General features: G+C 43.3%; 1 protein-coding gene across 5 annotated transcripts in view; it reads right to left on the bottom strand.

Moving 5' to 3' along the window:
- Positions 1-319: 319 nt before the first annotated feature.
- Positions 320-13,094, bottom strand: part of Parp9 (poly(ADP-ribose) polymerase family member 9) — a 41,952-nt gene continuing 29,177 nt past the window's right edge. For 4 of the 5 annotated variants that reach the window (XM_029544754.1, XM_029544753.1, XM_029544752.1 and 1 more), the window contains 3 exons: positions 9,048-9,184; positions 6,668-6,842; positions 320-1,853 (listed from right to left, as the gene is read on the bottom strand). In XM_029544754.1, coding sequence (XP_029400614.1) covers positions 1,459-1,853; positions 6,668-6,842; positions 9,048-9,184 — 707 coding nt within the window. In that variant the 3' untranslated portion in view covers positions 320-1,458. The remainder of the gene's footprint in view (positions 1,854-6,667; positions 6,843-9,047; positions 9,185-13,094) is intronic. The other variant, XM_021209388.1, reaches the window with a different exon arrangement.

Raw genomic sequence — 13,094 nt, 5'->3', positions numbered from 1 at the left:
ACCTTGTGTTGATGGACTCAGCTATGGCAGACCCAGAATGGAACCTCTCAAGCAAAGAATCAGGGTGGGAGGCCTTTCAAGCCAATAGTATGAAGTCCAAATTTTAAGACAGTAGTACCATATAATAGAATAAGCATGTTTCTTACAAGGAGAATACAGCCTAATGGTAAGAGCAGAAGGGAAAGTTCTTTTTTTAAAAAAAAAAAAAAAAGATTTTTAAAAATTTATCTATTTAATGTATATGAGCATCCTGTAGCTGAAACACCAGAAGAGAGCAAGGGATCCAATTACAAATGGTTGTGAGTCACTATGTGGTTGCTGAGATTTGAACTCAGGACCTCTGGAAGAACAGTCAGTGCTCTTAACCACTGAGCCATCTCTCCAGCCAGGGAAGGTTCTTATGAGTTGAAGATTGAATGGTGAGAGCTCAGAGGTTTAGAATTACAAATACATATGAACGTGGAAGTAAGCAATCTATAGATTGTAAGATCAGTCCCTCTATTACAAATAGCACCTTAAAGTCAAATTCAGGCACAGCGGGGTGGACTCAGCTTTTCTCTTATGTTCCTTCTGAAGTTTCTTCCAAGACCTTGACACATTTGTCCTGCTCTCACCTGTAATCCTCCTTTAACTGTATCTATTCATATTGGTTCGTGTGTCCACATCTGCCTTTCTGATTACTCAGGATAAAATGTCTTGGGGATATTTGTCTTGCTTAGCATCCAGAAAGTAACTGAAGCACTTGTAGTGACCAACTGATGCTTGGCGAGTTAATCCTTAAGCCACATAGTGGTTGAATGCTATTGGATTTTTGTTGGTTGTGGGGAGGGTGTGTGTTTTGTTATTCCATGACAGGGTTTCCATGACATGCGTAGCCCTGGCTGTCCTGGAACTCCCTCTGCAGACCAGGCTGGCCTTAAACTCAGAGATCTCTCCTGCCTCTGCCTCTGAAGTTCGGGGACTATAGGTGCGCCCGCCCCACCATACTCGGCATCGAGTGACATTGCTTGGTATGACTAAACTCTTGATGTCCCTTGAGATTGCATCATTCAATTTCACACATACACAATTCACAGCCAGTTACTCAGATAAAGGTGATTCATTTGGATATCCAAAGCACTTTATAAAATTATATAGAAAACCTGAAATCATCCCGTTGTCCTAGTTTGTGCTATCATTTTAGAAAATAACAGGTTTGAAAAAAAAAAATCCTTGTTCTATATAAAGTATTCTTGCTGTCACCTATAGGAAAGGAGATGAAAGATGTCAAGTAGAAAAGATAGTGAGGAAGTTTTAGCTGGCATCTGCCCAGTCAAGCCCAGAGGTGAAGACGAAGGCACTATGATGCTAGTGTGTGGTCGGTGCCTTTAGTGACCCCGTCATTCTGAACAGGTAACCTGTTATTTGTCATTTTGTCAGTTCTCTCAACCCCTTCTGCTTGTTAAAATGATGCAGACACTAAACAGAGCTGCCATTTGAGACCCTTCCCCAGGACTGCAGCGAAGGGACCATTCCTGGTCCGGATGAGTAGCCCTGCGACCACATCTGATGCTGTGAGAACGTCTTATCCTGTGTACAAGTCCACAAGTACCGGGGCATGGCCTGCATGCCATTAAAAACAACAATGGTTTCAGGGCTGGAAACAGTGTCAACTACGCTGTCATTGACATCTAAGGCCCCAGGACTCAATGGCGGAGGGATGATATTTGAGGAATTACCCTGACAGAAGGACCCTGTGAGTACTTCTGCCTCAAACACATAGATTAGCTTGTCTGTGCTCGAAGTTTTCTTGACCTCGTCTGCTAGTTTTTTGAGGCTCTTGGTGAAATATATGCCAGCTCCATAAACTGGGTCTGAAAGAGAAAAAAAAAATATATGTTCTGGTAGATGATATCTATTTGGGTGCTAATATGTATCCTCTCTCTAGACATTCACACAATTGATGTCTTTCACCCTAAGTTGCTCCCCTGAGACAAGATCACTGATACCATCAACAACAGTCTTTATATTGGAACACACAATTAGAATTTACAGAGAAGTAGCTGGCTTTCAAAGCAATTTCACATTGATTAGATTCAATTAACCTGTAATTTGGATGATATTTTCATTTAAAGCATGAAAATCTAGATTCGGAGAAATTATGATTCAAGTCAATATTAACCAGGCAGTTGGCATCAGTAAGGAAATGTGTTTTTCTTAGAACATTGGCAGGCTACACAAGATACAAATAGGTCTATCTATCTCTACAGCTACTGAGACTACAGCCTTTAGATAGCGCTCGGTAAGAACAGGCAGCACTAGGACAGGAGGGTAGTTGAGTTTGAGGCCAGCCTGTGCTACAAAGGCAGCATGAAAATCAAAAAGAGAAATGGGAGTGGGCAAAGGCAGAGTCCTGGACATTGTAAGAGAAACAATGGAAACGGTTTTGGTTTGTTCAAGAAGAACAACCTTTGTTTAGGAGAACATAGTCCTTATATCCCTTGCAGAGTATTCTAGTCTCTTACTGTGGCCTGGTACAATGCAACGCCCACTAAGTATCCTCCATTGCTTTGAACTAGGTTTATGAACTAGGTTTATACCTATTATAGTATACCAGAAAAGTAGCCCTTCTTCACTGCAGAGGGACTTAATGCAGCTTAGTGACATGTATTAACACTGCAGGGCCGTGGCTCAGTCCTCAGCAGTGACAACATCATGTAGAGGGGACACACTAAGGCCTCTCTGAAGCACTGGTGTCACTCACTCCTTCTTCCTATCCCTTCTACACCGAACCAAACATTGCCTTAGGCTCTGGAGCAGCATGGGAATCAGAAATGCAATATAAGCCACATGAGACGCTTCAATAGTTTTATAGTAGCCACACTAAAAAAATATAAAGCCGGGCCTGGTGGCGCAGGCCTTTAATCCCAGCACTTGGGAGGCAGAGGCAGGCGGATTTCTGAGTTCGAGGCCAGCCTGGTCTACCAAGTGAGTTCCAGGACAGCCAGGGCTATACAGAGAAACCCTGTCTCGAAAAACTTAATATATTTATATATAAGGAGCCAGGCACATTGGTGCACACCTTTAAGCCAAGCACTCAGGAGGCAGAGGCAGGCAGATCTCTTGTGAGTCCCAGGCCAGCCTGGCCTACAAATTGTGGAGAGCCTTTGAGGGGCCAATTGGCAAGAATCTGACATTGGCCAAGGACAAGGAAAGGGGCTTCAGGCAGGAATCTAACATTAGGACATGACAAGGAAGTAAGTTCAGGCAAGAATCTGACTTCAGAATGGAACAAAGAAGTAGGTTTCAAGCATGAATATGACTTTGGACTAGGACAGGAAAATAGGCTCAGATACCTTGCTCATCCTGATAAGCCCTTAGAAACAGCAACAGGAGTGATAATGGGACTTTGTTTATTGTCTTGCTTGTTCCTTGACTATTTGTGTTTATTGTCGTGTTTGTTCCTCATTGTACTACCGGCCCTTAATAATTACATATAATTAAAATGATATAAAAGCAGATCGGGAAAAAATAAACCCGCCTCAGCCTCAGAACTGGCTGGGGTCATGCTACAATGTTGTCCAATTGTCTTTTTATTTTTTAATCCTCACTCCTGCGCTGGGGAACCTGTTGACTGACTGAGCAAGCTTAGTCAACAAATCAAGTTCCAGGCCACCCAAGGCTACACAGAGAAACCCTGTCTCAAACAACAACAACAACAACAACAGGGTGAAATCAAATTATTAAAGTATCATTTTAATATCTAACTATCAGTCTAACAGTTCACTAGGGAGGGGCCTGGGGAGATGGCTCAGAGGTTCTAAGCCCTTGTTTTTCAGAGGACTTGTTCAGTTCCAAGCACCCATATTGTGGCTCCCAACCATACACATCTCCAGTTCCAGGGGCTCTTCTGACCTCCACCAGGCACATGTGTAGTGTGATGCACATACATTCATGCAGGAAAAAGACAACTGCACATAAATTAAATCCTTTAAAACGTTATATACTTAAAAGAAATTTCATGGGGATACTTTATGTTTACAGCAGGCTTTTAAATCCAGTATCTATCTTATTTATATTTACAGTACACTTCAATTCAGATTAGCCACATCTTGTGTTCAGTAGCTATGGGTTGCTGGAAGCTGCCACACTGAACAGAGCATGACAAATGGCTACGGTGATGTTTCTGTTCTGAAAACATCACTAAGAGATCTCTCTGAAATGTAAACACAGAAGACACAGGGCCAAAATAACAGTAGTCTGAGATTAAAATAATCAAAGTTGGGCTGGTGAGATGGCTCAGCGGTTAAGAGCACCGACTGCTCTTCCAAATGGTCCTGAGTTCAAATCCCAGCAACCACATGGTGGCTCACAATCATCTGTAACAAAAATCTGATGCCCTCTTCTGGAGTGTCTGAAGATAGCTACAGTGTACACACATAAAATAAATAAATAAATCTTTAAAAAAAAATAATCAAAGTTTCATTGCAAGAGCTTCTTTTTGAATATTGGCTCAAGGACAAAAGAGATAAAGCTGAGAACAAAGCCTCTTAATAAACATATCCATATATATTAATACATGTATGTAGGAGATACTTATTGCTAATTCAGGAATATTTATATTTAATAAGGAAATCATGGTCTTAAAATTCTAGCTTCCATAGTTTAGTTGTCTGAGAAGGTTTTATTCAACAAAAGGCTGAGAACCTGAAGGACTGAAAACATGTTTTGTTGTTGTTGTTGTTGTTGTTGTTGTTGTTGTTTTGATTTTAAACTATAAATAACAGGAAAATAAAGCATGATCGTTTTTTAGAGCACTTTTCTCAGTTCAAATATCCTTTCTTCCAGCTGATAGAACTAAAATCAGAAGAAAGAGATGTAACTAGTTTTGACCCAGAGACTGCAACTACCCCCCTCCCCAGCCTAACACCCCCTTTTCATCTCCAACCAACATCCTAAGCCCGTCTGACTTACACAGGGTCTCCCACTGTCTCTGGAGCTCACTCCCCCACCATGTCCTGTGAACCCACAGACTCCCACTGCGAGCCTGCCTGCTGTCTTGACTTGAAGTTCAGTAAGTATAACATTCCCTCCATTTCCACTTCCCCCCTCCAGGCCAATGCACAGACTTCAGCCTGTCTGCCTGCTCTATTATTTTCTCTGGCTCCAACAAAATAATCTTTGAGTTCCCTGCTGAGTCCATTTTTTAAAATTGTTTTATTGATGTTACCAGGATCCTGCAAAAGGGATCCTGTGTCCCCTTGTGTGATCATGAGGACATGAACTTGACTTCAAATGAATCCTCCTACTTGCTGAAGTTTTCAATTTATTTTTTGTGTGTCTGTAGATTTCACTTATTTATTTTCTATGTGTCCGTGTGAGTGTTTGTGTGCATGTTTGTCTGCCATGTGCATGTAGTGTCCACAGAGGCCAGAAGAGGGCACTGGTTCCCTCTGGGACTGGGGTTACAGATGGTTTTGAGTCACCATGTGGGTGCTGGGACTCAAACTTGCTCCTGTGGGAAGCAAGTGCTTTTAACTTCTAAGCTATCTCCAGCCCTGCTTGCTGGACTTTAAAAAAAAAAAAAAAAAACTGTTACTCATTTTTATTTTATGTGTGAGTGGTTTTGCCTACATCAGTGTGCCTGTACCAAGTATGTGCTTGGTGCCTGGACAGGGCAGAAGAGGGCATCAAGTCTCTAGAACTGGAGTAACAGATGGTTGTGAATCGGGTAGGTTCTTGAAATCAAATCTGGGTCCTCTGCAAGAGCCACAAGTGCTCTTAACCACTGAGCTTGCTGAATTTTTAAAGGAATCATATTGCTGACGAAACTGTAATCTGGCTACAATAATCTGAGCATGTTCTAGCCTTTGAGGCAGTCCAATGGCAGTCCCCTCTCTAGGCAGTAGACCTAGAAAGGAACAAAGGCTATTGAGCAATCCTGTCCAGCAGCACACAGTAAGTGTTCTGTGTTCTCCTTCTCCTGTTTCAAAACGGGAGTTATCACTACACTTCTCCCAATCCAATTCATACCAGTAGCTAACAAGTAAGAGGGGGCACTTCATCTGCCAGTTTATACCTGCTTCATTGACAGGAAATAGAGGACGGAAGGGCTCAGCATGATGGTACATGCCTTGATGATGGTACATGCCTTAAATCCCAGTACCAGTACCAGGGAAGGGAGGCTGCAGGCAGATCTCTGTGAGTTACAAGACAGCCAGGAGACTACATAGACTCTGTCTAAAAAAAGGTAGGGCCAGGCACAAGATACAAGTTTCTTCAAGTTACTTACTTAAGTAACTAAGTTACTTACTTAAGTAACTAAGTTACTTTAAGGTAAATGTTAGCTTCTAACTAAGGAAGGAGGAGTTGGTATCAATAATTTGGTTGAAATGAGAAAGGTAAGGAAGGGACACATCAAGGTGCTCTCTGCACATAGGATAGCTAGAACACAGAAACAGGAACAAGGTTAAAACCAGAACCATAGATCCTGCTGTCCATACTCGCATCAATATATTGCACACAAGCAAAAGACAGGAAAGATAAAAGAGTGACCATTTCTAAAAGACTTCACCCCTGAAGCCCAGGGGAGAAGGATCCCTTCCCCACAGCTATCCACTGACTCTGCTAGCCTGTGCCCAAGAAGGCAGCCCTGAAGACACACCCAGAGGACAAGCCTGACACCTACTATAGGATGCTGAATACAGTCTGTGGAAGCCGACTCTGCACACCGCATTGCAGAACTGACGTGGGACCTGCTGAAACAACCTTTGGCTCCCAGATCCCTTTGGCGTCTTCTCTTCCATCATTTTCTTCTTCTCTTGGAAGGCAGCCAGCAGTACCTTATTGTCTATCTGCTCCACCTATAAGCAAAGAAGAGAACTGATGCTCTGAAAAATGGCTACTTAAATTGTTTCCTGCGCTGCTTGAAAGATACATGTGCTACGTGGATAGAATATATGAAGTTTTCTTTTCAGTTCTCTCCTAATTTGGCTTCTCTCTCTCTCTCTCTCTCTCTCTCTTTTCAAAATATACCTACCCCCTTTTTCTTTTTTTTCTTTCTTTTTTTTTTTTTTTAAGATTTATTTATGTAAGTACACTGTAGTTGTCTTCAGACACTCCAGAAGGAGTCAGATCTCATTACAGATGATTGTGAGTCACCCATGTGGTTGCTGGGATTTGAACTCAGGACCTTCGGAAGAGCAGTCAGAGCTCTTAACCGCTGAGCCATCTCTCCAGCCACCCCACCCCCTTTTTTCAATAAGTGAATTTAATAATGTCAGTTGTATGCCTATAGACCCAGAAGTAGAGACAGGGGGGTCAGAAAGAAATCAAGGACAATCTCAGCTACATATACAAGTATAAAGCTAGCCTGGGCTATGTGAGACTCTGTCTCAAAAGAAAGTGATTTAATAAAAATTCACAGGCTTGGGGCTGGTGAGATGGCTTAGCAGGTAAGAGCACTGACCGTTCTTCAGAAAGTCCTGAGTTCAAATCCCAGCAACCACATGGTGGCTCACAACCACCCCCATAAGGAGATCTGACACCCTCTTCTGGTGCATCTGAAGACAGCAATAGTGTACTTATTTATAATACTAAATAAATCTTTTAAAAAAAGGAGAAAAAAAAACCTCACAGGCTTGGGGATAGCTCAGTTAGTTGGTAAAGTGCCCGGCTTGGAAACATGAGGGCCTGAGTTCAATCCTCAGACACTACATCTTAAAAAGCCACGCATGTGACGTGTGCTTGTAACCTCAGCACTGGGGGCGACACACGTCCCTGGGGCTCACTGGGCTGGTCAAGCTTGCCCAATTAGCAAGTTCCAAGTAAAATCAAGAGAGCCTGTTTTAGTTACTATTCTACTGCTGTGAAGAGACACCATGTCCAAGGCATAAAAGACTGCCCTTAACTAGTGCTTGCTTACCGTTTTTGACGTTCGGTCCATGGTCATAATTAAAGGAAGCAGGCATGTATAAGAGCAGTAACAGAAACCAAGACAGGCTGGCATAACTTTAGGAACCTCAAAGCCCACTCCCAGTGACCCACCTCCTCCAGTAAGGCCACACCCCCAAACCCTTCTGGAATAGTTACCCTAACTAGGGACCAAGCATTCTAATGTATGAGCCTGTAGGGGGGCCGTTCTCATTCAAACCACCACAGACCCCGGCTCAAAAAACAAGGCGAACAGTGGAAGAGAAGACAGGAGGACAGCTGAGGTTTCCTAACCTCCACATATTAGAGACCTCAAATGTTAGTCTTTCCTGACAGTCTTTTCTGAGAAGGAATTCAAGTCTTTTCATCTCCTCTACCTAGTAAGACTTTTACGCAAATGCTTTAATCCCCTACCCCATAAACCTTTTTATTTACAAAGGCCAGGCAGCTAGGAGCTTAAGTAAGTTAGGCACTGGCACTCTCCCACCCCCCTTATCCTTCATCTTCGTTTCACTGTTTCTTTTAAAGCTAGCCAAGCCAGAGGTCAGACCCCAGTCAGTGGGGACAGGACAGTCTCCACCTGGGTTAGAATATAATCGAGTGAGCTCCCCCACCCAGTGTGCTGGCTCTTCTGCTCTCTGGGTAGTGATGAGAAGTGAAGTTCTGCCTTGTTGGGACACTTTAACTGGAGAAGCCTCTTTATTTCAACAGCATACACACAGCATGCCTACCCTGCTTCACACACAACTCCACTGTGTCATCAGCATGTGCAGTCACTGGTACCGAAATGACCTACAGGCATAGTATGTGTCCCATTAAAGCTAATGGTTTAGTGAGATAAAAGTGGGTAAACAGAGGTAGCACAGCAGGCTAAACACAACGTGCTTTCCACTGCAGTGGTCAAGGACAGGTAGACACTTCCTCATAAATCTTGAATCTGTGGCTCTGCTTATCTTGACATCATGTCTGCCTCCTGATTCCAACTCTACCCTTCAAGGCCTGTACTTGCACTGAGTCTTATTCCAGACTCCAGATGACTGAGCGCGGCTGAGTCCTCGGCAGGAGAATTTTCATTATTTTGGCTACAGAACCAGTCAGCAGCTAGGTAAACCAGAGCCTTCTTTGATTAGATATACCTGCACAACCCACAAGCCACACTTTTCAAACTGTTTCTTTTGGTCCTGAAGTTCCTGAGTTAAAGATGCTGGGTATCGTTGAAATGTGGACGACTGTTCCATTTTGTCCAGTTTTCCTTGCTGGTTGCTCCCCTGTCCTAAAAAAAAAAAAAAAAAATGAGTAAGAAAAAACTTTGTTTCAATGCTCCATGAACACAGGGGAAAAAATGTTAATTCTTTTTTTTTTTTCTCTATCTGCATGTACACCTGCATACCAGAAGAGGGCATCAGATAGAGAGTTATGAGCCACTATATGGTTGCTGGGACTTGAACTCAGGACTTCTGGAAGAGCAGACAGTGCTCTTAACCACTGAGCCATCGCTCCAGCCCCTACACAAATTCTTGATGGGCAGTAGTGGTGCAAACCTTTAATCCCAGCAGTCAGGAAGCAGGGGCAAGTGGGTATCGCAGGTATGCATGCCTGGTATATGCATGCTGGTGAAATAAAGAGTTTGAGCCACCTTGAGCTCGAGGCCAGCTTGGTCTACAGAGCTGGACCAGGTACACAGGAGCTCTTCGTTTGGTCCTAAAGGTATCTAAAACAAGACAGAAGCCTGCCACCTCTGCATTTCATATTTGTCTCTTTTACTTCAGGCCTAAGTGCACACGCACACCTATTAATAAGGAGTACCAATCTGTTTTAATCTCAAGGTTGAAAACACCTAAGCCTCAATTACCTTGACGCCACCTCTAAGATGAGGACATTTGTCTCTGATGGAGACAGATCTTCTTGTAGAATCCGGGTTAGTCCCTCCCTTTGAAGACTGTTACAACAATTCATGAGACGGCCTTGCGGGACCCTGAGATGCGGTAATGATGGTCAGGAAAAGCCTTGATGAGTACTGCCTGCTTTCCTTGCCTAACCTCAAAGTAGTCTTCTTTCTTTCCTTCTTATTACACAGTAGCTGTCTTCAGACACACCAGAAGAGGGTGTCAGATCTCATGATGGATGGTTGTGAGCCACCATGTGGCTGCTGGGATTTGAACTCAGGACCTTCGGAAGAGCAGTCAGTGCTCTTAACCGCTAAGCCATCTCTCCAGCTCCAGTGTTCTTTTTTCTTTCAAGATTTAATTTCTTTTTTTTTTTGGGGGGGGGAGGGGATTTGAGACAGGATTTCTCTGTGTAGCTCAGATCCTCTGGAACTGGAGTTATAATTTCTTAGTGACCATGTAAGTGTTTGGAATCAAACCTGGGTCCTCAAAAGGGTAGGACTCAGCTCTTAACTGCTGAGCCATGTCACCAGTCCCATAATTCATCTTTTAATTAAACCTGAAACTCACATATGTAACCAGAAGAAGAAACTGTAGGCTCTGGGGACTCTTTAGCCTTTCTTCTTCCTAATGTAAACTATTGAAACCTTTCTCTGCTTTCCACTACTCCTGCTCTGAGTCCTGGGAAGGGTGGCTGAGCTAAGTCTCCTGGGCTACTGGAGCCCTAAAACCCTGGTTCTAGAACTGCAGTGCAATAAGTCACAGGATAAAATGGACCGGTGATCAATTTGATCTTAATGACTTGGGTCATAAGACTACAAAGATGTGAGGAGGGAGGCATTAATTATACTTTTCTCCCTACAGTAATGGTATATTATACTTTTAATAATAATATAATGGTATATTATACTTTTATATAATAATATAATAATATATACTTTTAATAATAATATAATGGTGTATTATACTTTTCTCCCTATAGATCATGGTAAATGGTTATGTTGCTCATGGGAAATGTTCATACCTGAGCCAGGTTGCAAAGTAAGAATTGAGAAAACATGAAGGGACTACAGAGCTCAGCAGTTTAGAGCACTTGTTCTTGCAGAGGACCTGGGTTCCTGGGTTTGATTCCCAGAATGTAGATCAAGTTCCAAAGGATGTGACACCCTCTTCTGGCCTTCATGGACACTGCAGGCACACAGCACATAGGCATTGCATATGTACCACGCATGGAAAGCACCCATACACACACACACACACAAAAGTTAAAAATCAAGAAAGCATGGGAGACGACAAGACATTCATACAACGTTTCGTTTTCAAATCTATTCACTTCTCAACCTCCTCTTTATCAAACCACCACAGAAATGATCAAGAGAGCTTTATAATCAAGGACATAGAAATCCAGAAACATTAAGCAACTTGCCCAACACAACAAAGTAGGTAAGATTGGAAACCTGGCTTTCGCCGGGAATGGTGGTGCACACTTTTAATCCCAGCACTGGGGAGGCAGAGGGGAGGCAGAGGCGGGCGGATTTCTGAGTTCGAGGCCAGCCTGGTCTACAAAGTGAGTTCCAGGTCAGCCAGGGCTACACAGAGAAATCCTGTCTCGAAAAACCCAAAAAAAAAGAAAAGAAACCTGGTTTTCCTTTGTGTCTTCTGCAAGGAGACTCGACATATGTCACCCGCGGTTTGAGCAGGAACAGCATTCAGAGCTGAAGAATCTACGGTGCCCCCCTCCCCTCTCTGTTCCTTCTTTTCCTCCTTTTGATTCTTTCTCTCCTCTCTCTCCTTCTCTCCTCTCTCCTTCAACTTTGAAATTAATGTTTTTGTCAAAGGAACCTCTCTATTTGACTGAACACACAGGTAGACAAACAAAAATGGCATCAGTGGTGGGGGCGGGGATGGGATATGTGGGGGAAGCTTGCTTTGTCCCTGTAAATTTTCAGTTCGACTCCAGAACAAGCATAGTAAAATGGCCTAAGCCCAAGCATGGTGCCTAGTCAAGTGGACTTTAATTTAACCACGGTAGTACAGGTGACAAATTCAAAGTAATTCCATAGAGGACTAAGTTGTAAATCTATGAAAACAAGAGGGACAAAAGCAGAAGAAACCCAGACCTCAACGGAAGAGACTGTGCAGTACACGTTTATAAAGCATGAGATGAGCTTTCAGGTCCCTGGAATCCAACAAACACTGACCAGACTCCTGCTGCGTACCAGGCTCCACACGGGTTGGGCACGGGAGACCCAAAGGCCCACAGCTTCTACTGTCGGAAGTAATCATCAGAAAAGATAAAAACAGCCTGAAAGGAGATTCCGCTGAGAAGGCTGGGCTGGCTCCATGACAGACTGCAAACTGGCAGTTCAAGAGAAAAGGCTAAATCTCTGTTTCCAAGAACTGGGCGAGTACGGGCAAGTCCAGCACTCAGAAGCTGCCCTGCCACCTGGCCTGAGGCAAGGACAATGGATCAGCAGCAGTTTCCAGACTTCCTCAGCAAGTTTCCAGCCCCCACACCTCAGTAATTGACTGTTCCTAGAGATGGAGCACCTACCCCAGAATCTCCTAATGTGCTTTAAATCAGGCCTGTGAGCTCACTTGGTTGTCTCTCTAGCTTGGTAATGGGAGACCCCAGCATGCTGGATTTCTGCAGAATAAAATTTCTTTGCGTTTACATACTATTCCGGGTTATCATTCTTCAGTGAATCATGGACCCTTACATTGCCTCAGGCCAATTTTTGTTGAAACTTTCTGATATATAGTTGACATCCCATAGAATAACAGAATTTCAAAATTATCCTCTCTTAATAACACAAACTTTGACCTAAAAGAGGACATTCATTTGCACTGTGATGCAACATGCCTAGTCTCCTACCAAAAATGCCATTTTGCAAGAGAACTCGAGACTTCCAGGACTCTACACTGCCAACCCTGGGCTTCCTGAGCTAACACCAATGTCAGGTAAATATCCAAGTTCATCTTGTATCAAAAACAAAATGAAAAGCATAATTTTGGTTCTCATGTCTGTGCCTGGTAGCAGCAGAGAGGTAAGAAGAGGGATCAGACACTCTGGAACTGGAGTTAAAAGATGGTTGTGAGGTGCTGTGTGGGTACTGGGGACAAAACCCAGGTCCTCTGTAGAATCAACACGTGCTTTAACTGTCATTTCTTCAGCCTGTTTTTGTTTCTCTTTTTCTTTTTTTTTCTTTTTTCGAGACAGGGTTTCTCTGTATAGCCTTGGCTGTCCTGGAACTCACTTTGTAGACCAGGCTGGCCTCGAACTCAGAAATCCGCCTG

Source organism: Mus pahari, chromosome 12 (assembly GCF_900095145.1).
Source record: "Mus pahari chromosome 12, PAHARI_EIJ_v1.1, whole genome shotgun sequence".
Classification (NCBI taxonomy): domain Eukaryota; kingdom Metazoa; phylum Chordata; class Mammalia; order Rodentia; family Muridae; genus Mus; species Mus pahari.
The sequence above is the reverse complement of the archived record's forward strand: the minus strand, read 5'-3'. Positions and strand labels throughout refer to the sequence as shown.